The sequence below is a fragment of the Triticum dicoccoides genome, chromosome 3B, assembly GCF_002162155.2.
Source record: "Triticum dicoccoides isolate Atlit2015 ecotype Zavitan chromosome 3B, WEW_v2.0, whole genome shotgun sequence".
Taxonomy (NCBI): domain Eukaryota; kingdom Viridiplantae; phylum Streptophyta; class Magnoliopsida; order Poales; family Poaceae; genus Triticum; species Triticum dicoccoides.
In genome coordinates, this window is record NC_041385.1 from 819,402,614 (window position 1) to 819,424,950 (window position 22,337).

The 22,337-nt window shown below is 47.2% G+C and overlaps 1 protein-coding gene and 1 pseudogene across 1 annotated transcript; both read left to right on the plus strand.

Moving 5' to 3' along the window:
• Positions 1-10,873: 10,873 nt before the first annotated feature.
• LOC119280165 lies at positions 10,874-12,198 on the plus strand (annotated as a pseudogene).
• Positions 12,199-20,010: 7,812 nt separating this feature from the next.
• Positions 20,011-21,961, plus strand: LOC119282469 (GPI-anchored protein LLG1-like). The gene is made up of 3 exons (XM_037562694.1): positions 20,011-20,341; positions 20,452-20,520; positions 21,301-21,961. Exons 1-3 carry the CDS (start codon positions 20,227-20,229, stop codon positions 21,660-21,662), a joined length of 546 nt encoding a protein of 181 aa, XP_037418591.1. The 5' UTR covers positions 20,011-20,226; the 3' UTR covers positions 21,663-21,961.
• Positions 21,962-22,337: the final 376 nt, after the last annotated feature.

Genomic DNA, 22,337 nt, shown 5'->3' on the forward strand with positions numbered 1-22,337 from the left:
CTATTCCTAACCAAACTAGAATTAACTAGACGATGACTACTTAAGTTATCGCTTATAGGTATTCTCCTGATAGGCCTAGTTGCTTGCCCATCCTGGTTTCCCGTCATCACGTCAGAAAGAGGGCTACTCACGAAATAAGGACATCACTAACCGGCGAACGGTTGGTAGTTATGGATAGAACCCAAAGCAGCGATAGCCGTTAGATCCACATCAAACGAATGGGTTCCACCTCGCGAGCAATAATTAATTGGCAGAACAAGGGATTTGATCCCAGTTTGCCGGGATAGCGCCTCACACTGATCCTCTATGTCTGCTTGCACTAGACGTTTATTTTTATTTATTTTCTTCTCATCTGGTTTCCATTGTTTTGTTTTCTTGCTTGTGGAGTTTCTTCCTTCTCTCTTTCGATCGAGAAGGTTTATGTTTGACCCGCTTCTCTTGCTTCATGATTTTTCTTCTGTTTTCTTTTCTTGTTTTTTTCATGTTTGTCAAGTTTCTTTTTAAGGAAAAATATGTCAAAACGAGAATTGAACTCATGACCTGATATGTCTGGCACGCTCACGCGCGGACATCGCCTAGGCCATGTAGTCATGTTCCTCCTCAACCGGGAGTTGATCTTAAAGAGAGTGGCGGTTCTTCGAGTCAAACGGGGTTACCGAATGAAAGAAACCGCACTCTAGCTGATTTGATTAACGCCATGTTAGACACAGCCGGACTTTCCAAGGAATGGTGGGGGAGGCTTTGATGACTGGAAGTCATGTCCTAAATAGAGTTCCTGCAAACAATAAAGAGATTACCCCATTTGAGGAACGAGAAAGGAAAAGGGTTAAACTCTCCTACTTACGAACTTGGGGTTGTTTGGCTAAAGTCAACGTGTCAATAACCAAGAAGTGTAAGTTTGGACAAAAACAATTGATTGTGTTTTCCTGGAATATGCTTTCAATAGCATTAGCTATATATTTCTAGTGGTAAAATCTGAGGTACTTGACATGAATGTTAGTACAATCATGGAGTCGAATGATGCGACTTTCCTTGAGGATATTTTTCCTCTAAAATATATATCTACCTCATCCAGTCAGAGGTTAGAGACAACCACTGAACCTTTTGTTCCATTGGAACATTTTAAGAAGAAACGCACCGAGATTCCTGAGGAGAATAACGATGAAGCTCCTAGAAGGGGCAAGAAACAAAGGACCGAAAGTCATTTGGCGAAGATTTCATTGTGTACCTCGTGAATGATACTCCCACTTCTATTTCAGAAGCCTATGCATCTCTTGATGCAGAGTATTGGATAGAAGTTGTGCATAGTAAGATGGATTCCATTATTGCTAACGGGGCATGGGAGATCACCAATCGTCCTTATGGGTTTAAACCTGTAGGATGTAAGTGGGTGTTTAAGAAAAAGCTTAGGCCTAATGGTCCAATACAAAAGAAAGAGGCACGGCTTGTAGCCAAGGGATATACCCAAAAAGAAGCTGAAGATTTCTTTGATACTTATGCGCATGTGACCAGATTGACCACTATTCGAGTACTACTCTCATTGGCTGGCTCACACAAACTTCTCATTCATCAAATGGACGTTAGGACAACTTTCCTAAATGGAGAGTTGGATGAGGAAATTTACATGGAACACCCTGATGGTTTTGTAGTAGATGGTCATGAAGGAAAGGTGTGCAAGTTTTTGAAATCTTTGTATGGTTTGAAAGAAGCACCTAAGCAATAGCACGAGAAGTTCGAAAGAATTTTGTCATCCATGGGCTTTGTTGCAAACGAAGCCGACAAGTGCGTGTAGTATCGCCATGGTGGGGGCGAGGGAGTTATATTGTGTTTGTATGTTGACGACATACTTATTTTTTAAACAAATCTCAAGGTCATCGAGGAAGTGAAAGCTTTTCTGAATCAAAACTTTGAGATGAAAGACCTTGGAGTAGCTGATGTTATCTTGAACATCAAGCTTATGAGAGGCGATGATGGTGGGATTACACTATTATAGTCTCACTGTGTGGAGAAGGTTCTAGATCGCTTTGGATATTCAGATTGTAAACTTTCTCCGACACCTTATGATCCGAGTGTGTTGATGCGAAAAACGAAGGAGAAACAAATGATCAATTGAGATTTTCTCAAATCATTGGATCACTCATGTATTTAGCTAGCGCTATGAGGCCTGGCATCTCGTTTGCCGTGAGCGAAGTAAGCCAGTTTGTTTCAAACCCAGGTGATGTTCATTGGCATGCACTTGAGAGAATACTGAGCTATCTGAAAGGAACTGCGAGTTATGGACTTCACTATATGGGGTATCCAAGAGTAGTTGAAGGTTATAGTGATGCAAATTGGATATCTGATGTTGATGAGCTTAAAGCCACAAGTGGTTATGTGTTTACACTTGGTGGTGCTAATGTTTCCTAGAAGTATTGCAAGCAGACCATCCTAACAAGGCCAACAATGAAAGCAGAACTCATAGCATTAGACATAGCAACAGTTGAAGCAGAAGGGCTTTGACAACTTTTAATGGACCTATCGGTGGTTCAAAAATCAATACCAACTATCCTAATGAACTGTGATAATCAAACAGTGATTGTCAATGTAAACAATTCTAAGGACAATAGGAAGTCATCAAAACATGTAATAAGGAGATTGTGTCAGGTTTATGAGAAATTCCGGAGTTATAGTATTGGACTATATAAACACATCTAAGAATCTGACAGATCCCTTCACAAATGGTTTATCACGAAATGTGATAGACAATTCATCGAAGGAGATCGGATTGAGACCCACTACATAAGTTGCCATGCAAGTTGAAACGATTGGCGTACTAATGGAAGACGAAACTGACCACTTAATAGGATTATTAGTGCGTCTGTTTCTCTTCTCCTTAATGGGAATTAGTGCGTCCATTTCCAATTTCATCTCATCACGTCTATAATAGGTTGCTCCTCTTCTCAACGAGACACACAACAAATCTCCTCGTTCCATAAAATTGCACCACTTATCTCTTTCCCATCTCGCTTCCGGCATGCACCGGGGAGTGAGAGAGCAGGCCTCTGAAACTCTGCCTCTTGTGATCCGGTACGGGAGAGGGGCAATCAAGTTTTTGGGGAGCGCATCCGCGCGACTGTTGGATCGTTCATCGTGGCTGCGACCGACGATGAGTTCCCCAACGACGACGCCTTTCCCGATGTCGACGACCTCTTCGACGACATGATGAATGGCACATCTGCTTCCCCTTCTGCTGCTTCGTATGTCATATTATCCTCACCGTTAGGGTTAGTGTTTGGAGTACTACTAGTAGCAATCGATATATATATTATGTCTTTTCTTTATGGTTTTGGTTGCATGACTAGTTTCAACAATCAGTTGCATGTCTCAATTATTCTCTCGATCATGATGATCATGTTTTATCAATTGTTTTTCTTGATTAAACTTAACGAAAAAATGCCTAATTATTCAATAGCTATAGCATGAAGTGGATGGATTCGGTATACATGGGTCGCTGAAAATGGAACGTTCGTAATGTGGTATACATGGGCTGTAGAGATGGAACATTTGTACAAGCAATGCAGCATTGCCCCTGTCATCATTGAGCAATGTCCCCTGCTGACAGAGAGCAGATTTGTTTGATGCACCGTGTAACGTGCCCTGCTCGCGTGGATCTTATAGCGAAGGGAGGAAGGAGGAGAGGGGATCTGTTGCTTAGAAGGGAAGGAAGGAGTCCTGGAGATCAGCTCCAATACAAGTCGAGTACAATTTCATAACCACTCCCACACACACGCTAGACTATATGTAGCGGTCGCCAGCTGGCACTCGCTGGCCAAACGCCGTGCATCACCTCGTCACACCCTGTCCACCTGGCTGTCGACTAGGTCAATGGTCACTTGACTTGGACTTGCCTGGTTTCGGGTCCCATCGTCAGGTAGCTTCAGGATGGCCTTGACATTCTCTCCCCCTTGGAAAACGGCTTGCCCCCAAGACGTGAAGCAAGAAAACGCCGGTGCAGTTGCCGTGGATCCTCCCACATGGCCAAGGACATGGGAAACCCTGCCAATGCATGCAAACCTTCTGGACGGCCCCAACATGGGTCTTGACCGTGCGCTCTCCGATGATCGCCACTGGTTCATGCTCCATACCAAGGACCTCAGTGTCCGGAGGTAACTCTTGTTCAGCCAATGCATCACTGCCAATCGCTTTCTTCAGCTGTGACATGTGCACCACTGGGTGGATCTTTCTCCCTGCTGGCAAGTGAAGTTTGTAAGCTACCTTGCCCACTCTGGCCACAATTTTGTATGGTCCATAGTAGCGAAACGCGAGCTTCTGGAACGGCCGTTGTGCGATGGATGTTTGAATGAAGGGCTGTAGACGTAAGAAGACTGAGTCACCCACTTCAAACTCCCGATCCGTGCGCTTTTTGTCTGCTTGCCTTTTCATCTTGTCCTGAGCATGTTTCAGTTGTTGTTGTAGCAAATCCAGCATCACTTCCCTTTCTTTCAGCCATGTTGCTAGGTCGGGCACACTGCAGTCATCCACTTGAGTCACCCCAAATTCCCTTGGCAGAGTGTCATAAATCACTTCATATGGAGTTCTCCCCAGTGCTGAGTGAAAGGTGGTATTATACCAGTATTCTGCAAGGAAGAGCCATCTGTACCAATTCTTGGGGCAAGCATGGACAGAGCACCGAAGGTAAGTCTCCGGGCATTGATTCACCCGCTCCATCTGTCCGTCCGTCTGCGGGTGGTAGGGCGAGCTCATGCGCAGCTGAGTTTGAGCTAACTTAAAGAGTTCCTGCCACAAACTGCTAGTAAATATCCGGTCGCGGTCAGAGATGATAGCCAACGGAAGCCCATGCAGTTTGAAGATGTGCTGCATGAAGGTTGTGGCCACCGAGAAGGATGTGTATGGATGCTTCAGGGGCACAAAGTGGCTATATTCCGAAAACTTGTCGACCACCACTAGAATCACATCATATCCATTGGATTTTGGAAGGCCTTCAATGAAGTCCAATAATATGACTGCCCATGGGCGCTTGGCAATTGGCAAAGGCTAAAGCAACCCCGCTGGAGTGACCCGTTCTGTCTTTGCTTGCTGACAAGTTGTGCACCGACGAACAAACTGACGGACCATGTCTTTGAGCCCCTTCCAAGCAAACAAGCGTCGCACCCTATGATAAGTGGCGTGGAATCCCGAGTGACCCCCGGCTGCACTGTCATGGAGGGCCTTGATCAAGGATTCCTGAGTTTAAGTGTCATCCCCGATCCAGATGCGCCCTTGAAAGCGAACCACTCCCTCCTGTATAGCATATCCCGGATCGCTGTTTTCATCAAGCGCCAGTCGCGACATCAGCCATTGAGCTGCGGGGTCTTGTTGATAGCTGTCCAATATTGCTTATAGCCAGACTGGTTTGGCCATGGCGATCGCCGCCAGCTCCTGGGATTTGTCTTGCGCGCGTCGTGACAGGGCATCGGCAGCCCTGTTAGACACTCCAGCCTCGTACTGAATCTGGAATCGCAGCCCTACCAGCTTAGTAAAGGCCCTCTACTGGATAGGTGTATTGAGTCTCTGATCTTTCAAGTTGAGCAGACTACGTTGATCGGTACGAATGATGAATTCTGAATGTTGTAAGTATGGACGCCAATGATCAACAGCGAGGGGTAGAGCCAGGCATTCCTTCTCGTATGCTGACAGTCCCAGGTTACGAGGAGCTAAACTCTTGCTCAAATACGCGACAGGATGCCCTTCTTGCATGAGCACCGCGCCAATTCCTGTGCCGCTGGCATCTGTTTCCACCATGAATTGTTTCGAGAAATCCGGCAAGGCCAACACCGGCGCAGTGACTAGGGCTCATTTCAGACTCTGGAATGCCTTGTCTGCCAACGGGGTCCAGATGAACGCTGCTCCTTTCTTGAGAATATCATTCAGCGGCCGACTGAGTAGACCAAAATTTCTGACAAATTTTCGATAGTATCCGGCCAGTCCCAGAAATCCCCTTAGCTCTTTGATGTTGGACGGTTGCTCCCAGTTCTGCACTGCCCGAACATGCTCTGGTAAGATGGACACTCCATCCCCACTAATCTGATGCCCCAGATATGCGATCTGGTTGGTGGCAAAAGTACACTTGGAGCGCTTGGCCACTAATTCGTTGTCTGCTAGCAGTTGCAGAACTTGGCGCAAGAGAACAAGATGTTGTTGGAATGTAACTGAGTGAATTAAGATGTCATCCATGAAAACCAACACTCCCTTCCACAACACTAGCGACAAGACAAAGTTCGCAACCGACTGAAATGTGCTAGGGCCTCTTGTGACCCCGTATGGCAGCACTCGAAACTAGAAGTGTCCTTGGTGGGTAGTGAAGGTCGTCTTCTCCTCATCTTCTTCCACGAGACGGATCTGATGGTATCTTGCGCGCAAGTCCAACTTGGAGAACTAGTGCGAGCCTGCCAGCTCATCCAGCAACTCGTTGATGACAGGCAGGGGAAAGCACTTCTTCACGGTGATTGCATTCAGGTGACAAAAGTTGACACAAAAGCGCCATGTTTGATCCTTCTTCTTCACAAGTAGAACTGGGGAGGAGAACGGGCTCACACTTGGAACAGTCAACCCTTGCTTCAGCATTTCCGCGACTTGCTTTTCAATTTCAGACTTCTGCTCTGGTGTGTATCGATAGGGCCTGCTATTAACTGGCTTGGTCCCTTTCAACAACTGAATTTTGTGATCCCACACTCTATGTTTGGGTAGAGTGGTAGGTTCAGCGAACACTTGCTAAAACTCCTCGAGGATTGCCGCCACTGCTAGGTGCTGCTCCCCTGGCTCCTGGCTGCTCTCGGCGTCTGTTACACTGCACAAAAGAACGACATGTGCCACTGCATGTTGCTCCTCTAATTCCTGCAACTGAACAGCTGAAATCTGTTCGACTGGTTGTAACCGAGGTTGTACACTGACAAGCTCAATCCATTGATCATGATGTTGAAACTGCAACCGCTTATGCTCCCAGTCGATCCACATTGGTCCACAGCGTTGTAGCTAGTCCATGCCAACAACAACATCATAACAGCCCAACGACAGCACCCAGAGATCAGTTTCAAACACTTGCCCTTGCGTCGTCCACGAGTATCGAGGGATCATGCTGTCACATTGAAGAATTCCTCCATCAGCAATCTTAACAGACGAACAGTTGGTCTTCTGCACCCGATAAGGCATTGCAGCAGCCACTGCTTCACTCACAAAACTATGCGAACTGCCCGAATCCACCAATACCAAGACCTCCTTATACTCAATCATCCCCACCAATCGGACTGTGTGTGGTGTTAGGGATGGCAATGGATCGGGTTTGGGGCGGGTGGAGCTGGTCCAAATCCAACCCATGACCCATCTTCCTACCCTCTGCCCATCCACCAAATTATCCATGGGCACAACTTGTGCCCATGCCCAAACCCGCTGGATACCCACATACCCATGGAGCTCCATGGGAATAGAAAAGTCAGAATGAAGCCTTCCCAAAGATCAAATTAATTCATCAGCATTCACTCAAAAATGTCAACACAACAAGTAATACGATGAGTCCTTAAGTGTGACATACCAGAGGTTGATTCTGCAGCATATAGATTATGGCACCAGCTGCATATTGCATGCCATTTCCCATTGATTTGTTCTTTCTATTGTCACTGGAATATGGCCCCACATGTCACACGGGTATCCATTGGATATCCATGGAGCAAAAACTACAACCGTGCCCAACCCGGCTATTCGTGGGTATCCATATTCATGGACCCATGGACAGAAATGCGCCCCATACCCTTGCCCAACCGGGTCGGGTATCCATGGGTATCCAGATCCATGGATAAAATTGCCATCCTTATGTGGTGTAGTCTGCCCTGTAGTGGCTAGTTTGGAAATGGACATGAGTACTTCATCATCCGACTCTGCTTCTGGTTGCTCTTGATAATGTTGGTCAGCTTGGAGGAGTTCCAGTAGTTCTTTCACCACATGTAACCTGGCTCTGATACCAGATGTAACGTGCCCTGCTCGTGTGGATCTGGTAGCGAAGGGAGGAAGGAGGAGAGGGGATATGTTGCTTAGAAGGGAAGGAAGGAGTCCTGAAGATCGGCTTCAATACAAGTCGAGTACAATTTCATAACCACTCCCACACACACGCTAGACTATATGTAGCGGTCGCCAGCTGGCACTCGCTGGCCAATCGTCGTGCATCACCTCGTCACACCCTGTCCACCTGGCTGTCGACCAGGTCAATGGTCACTTGACTTGGCCCTGCCTGGTTCCGGGTCCCGTCATCAGGTAGCTTCAGGATGGCCTTGACACACTGCCGACCAGATCGTTGCGGTGAAGACCGATGGATACGGTCGATGTCGATCGCGTGCTGATGAAAACTATATTGAGGAACGGAGGGACGCATTACTTGAATTTTATAAGTTAAAATTATGATGAAAATATGACCGAAAATACATTTGTAATAAAAGTCAGCCTCCTTGAGTTTTTCCTTTTTCCACATCTCATCACCTCTTCATTCATTTGAAATCAAAGTTACGGAAACAGAAAAAAATAGTAGGTGGTGCATCATCCATCCAAGAACTTTGCATTGATGAATCCTAATAATACCTAAGAGAGACACCCCACCAATGTATTTACCTCAAGACGCAAGCATGCCACATTATCATATATCTCATCCGTGCTTCCACTTCATCCTACGGCTGTTCTCCCCATGCTCCCTTCCCATGCTCCCATCCGTGCTCCCACTTCATCCTACGGCTGTCTTTGTTTCTTTTCTTTTTCTAATCTAATCATCTCCCCCCTGATTTTAAGGGGGTGGGGCCGAGCCTTATTTTGTTCCAATCAAATCAAGCCACGTACGCGGGAGCACAGATGGGCACACACGGGGGGAGCACGCAAGTCTCGTCCAATACCCACATGGACATGCAACCATGCATGGAAAAAGACCCACCACCACATACAACCATGCATGAAAAAATATTAGTTATATCTAGTAAATAGTATACAACTATACATAATAAAATATACAAAGTCGTATGCATTTTTAATTTTTGGTTGGCGTTTTCAATACCCTGATATTTACCACATAATTAAATCACATTAAAATAGATTGCAACTGCCCGATGTGCGCATTTTTTTTGCTTGCTTGACTTTGTGCGTCGGCCTTCTTCTAGCGGTCATCCGTCGGCATGGGCATAAGTGGTGGGGCATCCTGTGGAGCGAGCGGTGGTGGATGCTCAGTGGAGGTGCGTCCGACATGGCCACCAGGCTTTGCGTGCCAGAATACTGATGCCTCCCTCCCACATAATGGTCCATCTCTGATTGATATCCCTCATGTTTCGGTGATGGTCAAGGTATCCCCCCACATCGAGCAGTTGTTAATTAGCATGCTCATTGTTTGCATTGGCAAGATGTACCGTCTCAACAAGTACTCCGGTGTGTAGAGTTCACCTTGATCCACGATCTTGATGCTGATCAGGATATTGCAGTCAGATTTCTTCTCCGAGAAGTTGGTGGTAGCAACATAGGAGACTTCGTCTTTGGTGGAGCTCTTCGAGTATCAAGTCTTCAGTTCCGGGGTGAAATCCCTAGGTTTGGCCATCTCTGGTCGTTCTTGGCAGCGACCGATTAACTTTCCTTTGTTGAAAGCGTTCTCTAGAGCTTACTCAATATTTCTCTTCTGGGTGAAAGCACATGGTCTACCCTATGTAGCTGGATCCGCGATGATGTTCATGCACTATTTCCTTGCTAAAGGCGTCAATGTCGGGGAACCTTCTCGTCGTCCACATGTTGCTAATGATGTTGGTAGTAGTTGATACACTGCTGGGGCGGGTCGTTCGTCTCACCCGTGATCCCTAAGGGTCATCTTTTTTATATATATTTCTTCCTTGGTTGTGTGCATCTTAATAGTGTTGAAGTCAGGTTTGTACTTATTGTATTTTGTACCGATATAGTGCAATATTATAAGTGACACAATGCTACTGTCCCTCCCCTTGACCGTGATCTATTGCCATGCTGTCACCACCCCGGCCACCGGCCCCTTTAAGGCCAGTTCTTTTGGCAGCTTAAAAAATAAGCCGCCTCCTACCTAGCTTATCCTATAATTAAGCCGCATATCTTATTCATTGGGACTTCTAAACTAGTTATGAAATAACTAATTTAAAAGTCTTAATAAATTTGAGGAGCGTCTTATTTTTTAATCTGGGGAGAGGCAGCTTATTTTTTAAGCCGCCCAAAAGAACTGGCCCTTAATTGCCCCACCTCATGTTCTTCTACCGCGCCAACACCCCTCCTCCCTCCTCCACCCGTCCACCCATCCCGAACCCTCAACTTCTGACTCCCTTGCACCTACGACGTCAGGGTCGTGTCATCGCCGGCTTCAGGTCGCTCTGATTGAGGCCTCGCCGCGATGCTGCCATCTTCATCCTCTAGGCCTCGCCATACTCCCGGTCGACTGACATAAGCAAAAATTCCAGTTGCCTGTGAAATAACAATTGCGCATATAAATATATCCTTATACTTACCATGACGGTGAAGTCGGTTGTGAGCTTGTGCCTATAAACCTAACTGGCAAAGTTAATTAATATAAATCTCAAAGCCATGACAAGTGAGCTGGCTAGGATTCTAGCTCAGTTGGTACTTGGTACAAAGTACTCTGGAGCACCTATGCCACCTAGCTGCAACCTATGCCACCCTTGTGCCTACCTACTTTCTTTGTAGGAATGCAAAGATAAAGTAAGAGGCCAAACAATTTCAACCGGCCAAAGTCATCAGTGCGTGCGTGCACGCAGCAAATATATACACCTCGACGTACACCATTTCTCGCCATCCTTCATTTCTTGCTAGGAGCTGAGCTAGCGATCGAGCAAAAGCAAGCATGTGGATTCTAGGACTATCCACCATCCTCGCCATGCTCCTCTTCCCTACGTTTTGGACGGCCGCGGTCTCCGTGCGTAGCTCGACGCTGCTCCTGGCACGCTCGCACCCGCTGCCGTCGCCCAATGCCGGCGCGCCGCTCAGTGCATGGGCGGCTTCCCTCGCCGCGCAGTCCGCCGCCGACGTGGCACGCGTTGCCATGCTCGCGGCCGCCATGCGCGCCAAAGCCAAACCTAAGAGCAAAGACCGGTCGTTCGTGCCGATCGCACCGGGCCGGCAGATCCTCAGCATCCCCAACTACGTGGCCCGCGCGCGGCTCGGCACGCTGCCGCAGACGCTGCTGGTCGCCATCGACCCCAGCAATGACGCCGCCTGGATCCCGTGCAGCGCCTGCGTCGGCTGCGCGCCCAAGTCGTCCCCGTCCTTCGCCCCGACGGACTCGTCCACGTACCGGCCCGTGCGGTGCGGCTCGCCGCAGTGCGCGCAGGTGCCGGGCGCCGCGTCCTGCCCTGGCGGCCCCGGCGCGTCGTGCGCGTTCAACCTCTCGTATGGCTCGTCCACGTTCCAGGCCATTCTCGGGCAGGACGTGCTCGCCCTTGAGGGCGGCAGCGCCGTGTCGTCCTACACGTTCGGCTGCCGCAGGGGCTCCTCGGCTTCGGGCGCGGGCCGCTTTCCTTCCTGTCGCAGACCAAGGACACGTACGGCTCCGTCTTCTCCTACTGCCTCCCAAGCTACAAGTCCTCCAACTTCTCCGGGACGCTGAGGCTCGGCCCCGCCGGGCAGCCGAGGAGGATCAAGACGACGCCGCTGCTCTACAACCCCCACCGCCCAACCCTATATTACGTCGACATGGTCGGCATCCGCGTGGGCGGCAGGGCCGTGGCCGTGCCGGCATCGGCGCTCGCGTCGTTCGACAAGGCCACAGGCACCGGCGGCACGATCGTGGACGCGGGCACCATGTTCACGCGGCTCTCGCCGCCCGTGTACGCCGCGGTGCGCGACGCGTTCCGGCGCAGGGCGCGGGCACCCGTGTCGGCGCCCCTGGGCGGGTTCGACACGTGCTACAACGTGACCGGACTCCGGGTGCCGAGCGTGACGTTCGCGTTTGCTGGCGGGGCGGGCGCAGCCGTGACGCTGCCGGAGGAGAACGTGATGATCCACAGCTCGTCGGGCGGCGTCGCGTGCCTGGCCATGGCGGCGGGCCCGTCGACTGGGGTGAACGCGGGGCTCAACGTGCTGGCCAGCATGCAGCAGCAGAACCACCGCGTGCTCTTCGACGTGGCCAACGGCCGGGTGGGGTTCTCGCGCGAGCTCTGCACGGCCTGATCCTTATTCCCGTGCATGTCATCGTGTATTATGCCACTGGGCAGTGGGCAGTTGAGTAGTAGTAGTAGTAGTACGTTTGTATTATGCCATGGCAATTTGAGATTTGTTTTGCTTATGGCACTAAGAAATGTTGTGTCTCCGGATTCAAAATTTGCTCACAAAGTTGTGAAGTTGTACCTTTGAGAGACTGAGTCGGTACATATCCTTGAGATTGACGAAATCGCCACAGATGCCTTCAGCATAGTCGACGAGAACGTCTCCTTCAATTGAACGCACGTCCCTAAAAGGCTTGGAATAAGTGCAGGAAAATGTGAGCACCGAAAGCCCGGGAATAAATGCAGGAAAATGCGAGCACTAAAAGGCCTGGTATAGAGGATGGAAATGCGAGCACAAGTGTCAAGTCTTCGACTTGAACCCAGATGGGCTGAGGATACTACAAATATGCCTGATAAAGGAGAGATATCTATAAGCACCTTTTCACATCTCCATTTTCTCCAAAATTTTATGCATTGAAAGTTACATAACACATAATTTGCACGAGGTGGACTACCCAGAAAGATATGAGTCGAATACCATGAGAACTTAACGTCGTTGAACATTTGCACACACTTTGGCTGAAGATAAGAGGTTGAACCGACACCCTTTACTTATTGTACCTTCATTGGCAACCACTGCCAAGATCCGATGCTTTTTCCTTATTGTACTGTCATTCTCAAGCATTGCCAAGATAAACAGATGTTTCGGAAGATAAACACACGATGGGGTTTCTTAGTCAAGATTAACATACTAGACCTTGCCAAGAGAATTTTCTTCCTAATAGTAGATGTCATTACACTAGTAGAAAAAGGGTCTAATGTTCAGCCCTTTAGTCCCGGTTTGTAAATGAACCGGCACTAATGTGACCATTAGTCCCGGTTCGAACGGCTATGCATCAGTGTCGGTTCATTTCTGACCTATAGTCCCGGTTTGTGAAAGGGGTGGTGGCAGGCTGGCGTCAGGCCGGGGCCCCAGAAGCCCCTTTAGTCCCGGTTTATGACACAAACCGGGACTAAAGGGCCAACCTATAGTCCCGGTTTGTATCACAAACCGGGACTAAAGGAGTCTAACCTTTAGTCAGGGTTGGAGACACAAACCGGGACTATAGGGAAATTTTCAAACTCTACCCCCCGTGTATCGCCTTTTCTGTTTAAAAAAACAAAAGAAATGATAAAAACTTCAAAAACTAAAATCCAAATCAGCACGAAAATCCGCATCCGATTTCGGCGGCCGTAGGCCTGTTTGCTAGAATCCTCAAATTCTGGAAGGAAAAAAGATATGCTCAAATTTTAGTTTTTTTTGAATTTTTTGTCAAACTATGGTCAAACTACTTACTCAAGAAATATTAGTGCTAATAAATAATTATTTTAGTTTTTTTGAATTTTGGTCAAACTGTGGTCAAACTATGGTCAAACTAGTTATTCAAGAAATATTAGTGTTACTAAATAATTATTATTATTTAGAATAATAGTTTCAAACTCAAACGGTGAAACGTGTGACTTCATGCTCCAGCTAAACTCCTGAGGGTTAATAGGATTGACAGCTTACTATTGTCAGAAAAACAACAAGTGTACACTTGGAAACTAGGGGGAATAGAACTCAGAAGTTAAGCGTGCTCAGACTGGAGTAGTGAGAGGATGGGTGATCGGCCGGGAAGTTAGAAAATTTGGAATTATGAGGGGTGGTTAGAGCAATGATGAGGGGTGATTAGAGACTAAATCGTCAAAAAATAGAAATTTGAAAAAAAGAAAAAAAATCAAAATCTTTTTTAAAAAAAATCAAAAAGAATTCTTTAGTCCCGGTTGGTGTTACCAACCGGTACTAAAGGTCCCCCAGACCACCCCGCGGGCTCGTGCCATGTGGTGGGCCTTCGGCCCCAGTTCGTGTTGAACCGGGACTAAAAGGGGAGGGGGTACCTTTAGTCCCCACCCTTTAGTGTCGGTTACAGAACCGGGAATAAAGGTCCTTACGAACCGGTACTAAAGGTTGTTTTTCTAAGAGTGTTACCATCGAGAATTCAATTTGATTACAATCGCTTCTCACAAAGGTTGCACCATTAGAGCATCTCCACTCCCCCCAACCGGCCCTCCATGGCGCCTTTTTTAGCGCCGACGGCGAAATATCGGACCAGTCGCGACCCAGGTCCTTGTTTTTCGCCGATTTGGGCCGAAATAGTAGCCGGAGAACCCGAGCCAAACCCAGCCCCACGAAGGGTGCCTTGGCCGAAGGCACCGGCCGAAGCGAAAAGGCGCGTGGTCCGCTCTGTCAGTGACAGACATGCCTTTTCTAGTCGTTTCCCCCCTTTCCCTCCATTTTCTCATTACTTCCCCCCCCCCATCTGCCCCGCCACTCCCGCCATTCTTCTCCCACTCAACCACCAGCCGACCGTCATCCCGCCATGCCGCCGAAGAAGTATTCAGCCCCTCGCTCCGTTCCGCTGCCGATTCCACCCAGCCAAAGCAGAGGAAGGCGAGGGCGCCGATGCCAAAACCATCGGCCATGTCCAACGTGGAGTGGAGGGCGGAGGTTCAGCGCCGAGAGGCTGTCACCACCGACCGGCAGAATAGGCTCTATGCCAGGCCAGGCACGCGGCCGCGTCGGCAGTAGTGGCGGCGGCGGCGAAGCAGGCAGAGGCGGCTCGCGCGGGGATGATGAATCCGCCCAGCAGCCACTGCCCGCAAGCTGCGTGGAGCCAACAGAGCGTCGTGTCGCCGGCCAACTTCTCGCTTCCGTCGCCGCCCTGGGGGTGCGCACCCTCGCCTGGCTACTCCAACGGCGACGCACATGGTGGGTTCAACCCGAACATCACCTTCCCACATGGCACGCCGCTACATGCCTCACATTCCGGTCTGAACCCCGACCAGCTCACTCCCTCGGCCGCGTTCGCCCACGTTCAGTACCACCCGTACAACTACTCGCCCTGGCGTACATAGCCTCGCCGACGCCACCTCTACGTCATGGCCTACCCTTCTCACAAGCCTCGGGGCACATTTCGGCAACCCCGACGCGACCGACGCTGACATGGAGGTGATTATCACGAGCGGCTGTCGGTGCCGCCTCCTACCCCGGGTTCCACATGCAAGACGACAGAATGGACACAACTGTTGACATGGAGGACGAGCTCGACGATGCCGAGGAGGAGGAGGAAAAAGAAAAAGAAGAAGCGGGGGGCAATGCCAGGACGGGTGAGCTGCGCATCAAGTGGACGTCCAAAGAAGACGAGTGCCTCGCTGAAGCATGGAAGCCCGTCAGCATGGACCCAGTCACCAGCACGAACCAGAACGCCGACAAGTACTGGACGCGCATCAAGTCGGTGTTCGACGAGCGCAAACTTGTCGACCCCTACTTCACCACCATCCACATGCCGCGCGACGCAAAGGCCATGTTGAACCATTGGGAGATCATCTAGACGGCCTGCATCAAATGGCATGGGATCGTCGAGGAGATCGCGGCTTGTCCAGCAAGCGGCACCAACATCGAGGGTCAGGTATGTCCAGCCGCCGACTCACTTCTTTTCGCCGTGTACGTCATCGACAGTCGTTCTTCAGCTACGCAGATGGTTCGTATTTTCACCATGTATCTCTAGGACAATAGTGATCAAGAGTTCAAGTTTTCTCGGATCGAGTCACGCGAGAAGTGGAGGGATGTCTCGCTCACCCTCGCTAAGGCCCAGGAAACATTTAAGCCAGACGCGCCGGCCCTCGGGGCGGCGAATGGGCGCCCTGACGGCAACAAAAGAGCCAAGACGACAAAGGGCGCCGCCTAGCTGCCGAGCGGCTGCAATCGTCGATCGAGCAGTGCATCGCCGACGCCAAGAACCACGCCGCCAAGAGGAAAGAGAAATCTGATTTGCGGTGGTCAGTGTTGATGACGAAGCAGGACGTGAAGCTCGACCTACTCCGGACGAACATGAACCAGATGCCTTCAACCACCGTGCCTACGCTCACGCCGACCCCAACGCCGACACCCAACCCAAGCGATGAAGCCATGCCGACGCCACAGACGTCGAGCACAGAAGCCACGCCGACACCGACCAGCCCGAGCACAGAAGCCACGCCGACCGCGACCAGTACCACGCCGGAGGGGCCCGTCATTTGATGCATTTCTACGTGTCCTTCCTTTTGAAAGCTGAACTTTTGTGTATGTTTTGATTGCCAAACTGGGGCATGTTGATCGCCCGATGATTGCTGAACTTGTGGCATTTTTTGACAGCGGGAAAGACAAAGTTTGAATTTATGTGCGTCTTGGGGCCGAAACCTGGGGGCGCGTCTGGGAACTGGATCGCCCCTAGGGCGAAAATGACATCGTAGGCCAAAACGCTGGGTGCGCTGTGGGCTGAATGAGTGGAGATGCTCTTATCCCTGAAGCACTGAAACCCAAGCATAAAACACACATTGCAACACGTGGAGGGGCATTACCGCAAATTTGGCTCACTAAACACACGGAGGTTAAAGAAGAAGCAAATAGAAACATAAATTTCAGAGAAAATATGGCGTGGTGACGTGCGTGCCTACGTCTAATCCTCAATCATATTCAAGCTACTCCAATCTATTCTTTTTTTTGCGGGTGGTTCCAATCCATTCTGGACCTCTCCACCATTTCACTCTCATTTATATTTCAATCCTTGTTATTGGTATTATTTAATACTACATAATGTTCTTGTATACCCAATACCTGGTACAAGCAGTTATTTCAAATATTTCCAAATAGTTTGTATTTTTTTTGCACGAAGCATAGTTATGGTTTCAATTATAATTTGCACCCTTATTTTTTTAGGGGAGAAGTACCCTTGCGTATGGATAACTTGACGTTGTGGATATAAGTGTATCTTTTATGTCACTTTATCTTTCAATTGTATTGTTTTAACACATGATTCTTTAGTTGTGAATAACACATACTCCCTCCGTAAAGAAATATATAGTGATCTAAACGATCTTATATTTCTTTGCGAAGGGATTTAACATACTAGTAGTAGTAGTAGGTTTGTATTATGCCATGGGAATTGGTGATTTGTTTTGCTCATGGCACTAACTAAGAAATGTTGAGTTTTCAGATTAAAAAATTTATCATTAAGTTCTCAAGTTCTATGTTTGTTTTAGGAGCTCCAACCTATGATCAATGCGACTATCAGGGGGGAACTTTTCAGTGTTTGTCTACTCAATTTTTTCCCGTTTTAAACTTTTGTGTATACTTCACATTGCTCAATATTTCCTAAAGTATAATCTCAAAATTTTGAAATTAGGGCAGATTGCCCGTCTAGCTTAGTTGGTAGAGCACAAGGATCTTACATTTTGCCCGTAAAGAAATATATAGTAGATGTCAATGAGATTCCCATCTCCTCTCAAAAAGGTTGCAAACCTAATCCTCAAAGCACCGAAAACCAAACATAAAACACCCATTGCAGCTAGTGGCGGATCCGGAATTCAATTTTGGGTGTTCAGTTTTTTTCACCTTAACAAAGAAGCCAACTGGTTCACGACAATACAAAGAAATATACAAATTGTTAACAATAGAAACAATATCTCAAAAGGTTGAGAAAATTACAGATAGAGAAGAAAATAGCAACATGACCTTACACTTTGTCATGGCCTGAGAGCGAGATATGTCAACATCATTCTTCACTTGAAGAAAGAATTCCATCATCCTTCACTTGAAAGCATGTCAGTAACGCAATGTCGGCTCCTCCATGGGTGATGAAAGATTCTGACGGGTGGCTGGCGCTGTGTGTCTCTCGTGCATGATGCCTGCTCGTCAGTGCTCTTGGGCTCACTATTAGTTCTGAAATGAGCTACTAATGGGCCAATAGACCGTAGGTTGATATTTCTGTGATATACATATTGTGTGTGTGTGTGTGTGTGTAGATGTATGTCAATGACCCATGGTGGATCTGCCAGTGATTGCAGCACATTGATGAACAAAACCCCAAATTTAACAAACCATACACACGAAGCTTTAAAAAGAGACCAACAGAAGTACAAATTTCGAAGAAGTGACCGACGAAAGTACAAACTTCGAAGAAAATGCGGCATCGCAAGTGCATGTCTACTTTTACTCATGAAAAAAGTCCAAAATAAACCTTAAACTTGTAGATGAAAGCTAAATTGAACCCTGAACTTGTAATCCCGGAAATTGGCACACCAAACTATTCAATCCCGGTCTATTTTGAACCTTCAGAGCGTTTCCAAACAGGGATTGGCAACGTGGCAGATCGAATCCTGGCATTGTTGTGTGCGTTCGTTACTGGGCCGGCCCAACAAACACGAAATAAGATTTCGTTTCTTTTTTGGTTTTTTTTGAGGGATTTATTTTTTTCGTAAAACGCAAAGTAAAAATACCGAAAGGGTATGGTCGCAACTGGTCTCGGCGAATAGACACGAGGCGATTTTTTTTCTTTTTTGTAAAACACGCATAGTAGAAAACACATAAAAAGAGAAAACTAGGATTCGTACTCACAACCTAACGCTACTGATTTGCTCCCACTAGCCACTACAATCATTTGACGTTGATGTTATGATGCGAGGCCCGAAGATTTAAACCACATAGAGCTGCGCCGAGATTTAAATCATTTTTCGAAGGGCAAACAAATATTGAAAATGTGCAGGCCCGAACAATCTTTGAAATATCCGTTTCTTAAGTGGGAACAATTTTAGAAAATTCTGAATAATTTTTTAAAAATACGATCATTTATTTAAAAACAACCAATTTTGAAAAACTGAACACCGTTTGAAACATATATTTTTTTAAACATGGGAACAAATTTTCCAAGCTGATTTAAAAAATAAATAAATAAAAAATTGTAAGAAATTGTCGTATAATTTTATGAAATCTTTATGTCATTAATAAAATGTAATACACGTATTTGGAAAAATGTTACCGTGTCACATTTAAAAAATTGAATTTCGTGAAATATTTTTGTTAAACTATTATCGGTATTTAAAAATTGTTCATAACTATTTTTCAGGAATGTTTCGAATTTTTTCAGGAACGCTTCTATCAGTTTTTTAATATATGAACGCTTCTAACAGTTTTTTAATACGACACGCTATTGAAAATCACCAGGAGCCATCAGGGTTATTGGCTAGGTGCGACCTGTGCTAGTGCGTTTTCCTGAGTTCGAGTTTCCTAGCGAAACTAAATTTTGCGGCTGCTTATATTTTTTGTTGAAAAAAACACACTACAGAGTAGAGTAAGCGAGCGACTGTGCTGTTATTTTTGCGGCTGCTTGTATTTTTTGTTGAAAAAAAAATCAACAGAGTATAGAGCAAGCGAGCGACTGTGCTATTGCGCCGGCCCAATTTGTCCTAATGTCCAGCCAGCCCTTGCCACGTCAACAAATACCAGCTAAATACCGTCAAGGTTTAAAATAGACCGAGATTAGGAAGTTCGGTGTGCTGATTTCCGGGATTGCAAATTCGCTTTCGCCTACAAGTTCAAGGTTTGTTTTGAACTTTTTCCTTTACTCATCAATCATATTCAAGTTGTTCCAATCTATTATTGACCTCCCACCGTTTTAATCTCATTTATATTTCAATCGTTGTTATTTGTTTCAGAACAGTTGTATTTTATTTTATTTTATTTGCAGGAAGAATTGTTATGGTTTGAATTATAATTTGTACCCTGATTTTTTTCCATCAGGCCGAAGTAGCTGCAGAGTGCATTATTATCTCCACTAGCTTTGTTTCTTATTGTCATTATTTATTTTGGCCCAATCAAAGCTTCAAAAGTTTATGTTGACCACTGCGTACAGTGTTGTTTTCTGAATAGAATGACAGGGAAGGCTTCCCCACCACGTAAACTGATCGTAGTAGGCCCGGAGAAATTGGCGAGCCAATGGTGGGATTAAGAGGTTACCTCGACCCCACAAATGGCGCTGTCATGGCGGTTGCCGTCGTCTTTGAAGTGCTAGCCATAGCCGCCCGCGCCACTAGTCCACTAGAGTAGAACAGAGTGCCGAGCCAACTTCGCCCAAGAGCCAAGAAGCTTCCGCTGAAGATGGAGCTGCAGCGGCGAGCGATGGCTCAGACCCACCGGTTCCTGCTCCTCTTCCATGCCGCCGTCCTGGCCGGGCTCGCCTCCGCCTCCGCGTCGCCCTCCGTGTCCGTGTCTGGTCCGTGTGTGCTCCGGTGCTCCCAAGTCCCAAGTACTGGGCAGTTCTAGTATTTTGCTTCTTGAAGCGGATTGTGATGGGCTTGTTCTGTTTTGTCGGTGTTTGAGCAGACAGCGTATTCCAGGCCAGCACCGGATCGACATCGACGGGGAGGAGGAGCTTGCTGCAGACCAAGAGGGGTACGTGGTGTCACCTCTTCTTCTTTCTAAGTTTAATCCACGGCGGTTTAGGGATAGGTGCGAGGATGGATGGAGGGATTTGGTCTGATTCTAGTGATGCTAGACAGAATTTGGTTGGAAGTGATGGTGTTGGATAGCACTTCAGTGTTACCTGAATTTGGTTGGAGAAGACGGCGGCTTGGATTTATTTCGGCGTATGCCTGCTTGACGAACCGAGATGTTCTGCAAGCAGCTGCATTTGATGGTGCAGTGCACGCACTGAAGATACTTAATTCACATGCTTGTTAACTGAATATAGCCTCTTGCTTGTGCCCATCGGCCATTCACATGCTTCTGCCCATCTGCAATTCACATGCTGTCAACTGAATATAGCCTCTTGTTAATTTGAGCCCATATGCGGTTAGGATTGACAGGGCCTGTGTAGAGTTCCTGGGCTTATAAAAACAGATTTCAATGGTGAACTACCAATGGAAATTACAGAGTATCGTTCAGTAGTACTCCCTCCGTACAGAATTACTTGTCACAAAAATGGATGTATCTACAACTAAAATACATCTAGATACATTCATTTCTTGGACGAGTAATTTCGAACGGAGGGAGTACATCAGTAGGAAACTTGGACATCAGATGGCTATAAGTAGGAAACTTGGATTCTGTATGTCCGGATAGCTATCATGCAAATGTGCACCCTTTTTTAGATAGTATACTTCTCACCATGTTCAGGACTTCCCAGTACCTTCATCTGATACGCATCCGTTTATTTTTGTCCATGCTTATCAGACTGCCCTATGAGCTTCGAGACCCAGAACTACACGATCCTCACAAACAAGTGCAAAGGGCCACAATACCCTCCTACTGAATGTTGTGAAGCTTTCAAGGAATTTGCATGCCCATTTGCCGCGTACATCAACAACCAGAGCACTAACTGTGCAGACACAATGTTAACCTACATCAACGTCCATGGCTCGTACCCGGCAGCCCTATTCGCCGACGAGTGCCTCAAAGGCAAGGAAGGGGTTTCTTGCGAAGGCATCCCAGAGATAGGCACCGGCGTGCCAAGTGGTGGGCGACGAGCTCAAGGGAGTTCGCCACATCCTTTGGTCGCTCTCTTGTGTGGAATAGGAGCATTGCTGTTCCATTGAGTGACACCTTGCAGTTCTACAAAGATGGTGTGAATTTCAGGTGTAAGTTGTAAGTAGTATCTACCAACGATTAGGATTCATTTGCATCTCCTTGACGCTCTCTTGATGTTAATTGTGATTGGACATTGGCTTCATACTTGACAGTAGATGTTCTATTGCTGTAGTATGCCCTTTTGTTATAGAACAACATGACATCTTGACATTCAACATTAGATGATCAGTTGATCACATCTTTCTATTGGCAGAGTGCACACCCAAATTATAAATCATGAAATTGAAGATCAACTGATTATTTTACAGTTAAAGTGATAATCGTGTGTTCATCCGCTACTGCATTGCCATGTTCTTGTATTTATATGTACTGCCTTTTGGATACGTTTTCCCCGTTCCAGGTAGTACTTCAATTGAGATTGCGTCTTAGAGCATTTTCAGCCGTGCCCTTCACACATAAGCGCAACATGTTCAGAACATTCTTTTGACAAAAAGGCAGGATTGCTGCTTTTCATTGCGCTTAGAAGGAATAAAGGTTTACAAATTAAACGTGAAGTACAGGGGATGGGGTGGTTTAGATCATATAGTTACATCAATCTGGTTCTAAGGGTCGCTCTACGATGTGCACAAGCCGTCTATGACCAGCTTTAATCCAATCCTTGGCCTCCACCTGAATTTTCAGAA

Excerpts from the sequence above, each read along its gene's own strand:
- LOC119282469 (XM_037562694.1), top strand. The coding sequence starts at position 20,227 with ATGGAGCTGCAGCGGCGAGCGATGGCTCAGACCCACCGGTTCCTGCTC. Across the intron at positions 20,342-20,451 it reads GCCCTCCGTGTCCGTGTCTG|ACAGCGTATTCCAGGCCAGC; the intron begins GTCCGTGTGTGC and ends GTGTTTGAGCAG. Across the intron at positions 20,521-21,300 it reads CTTGCTGCAGACCAAGAGGG|ACTGCCCTATGAGCTTCGAG; the intron begins GTACGTGGTGTC and ends CATGCTTATCAG.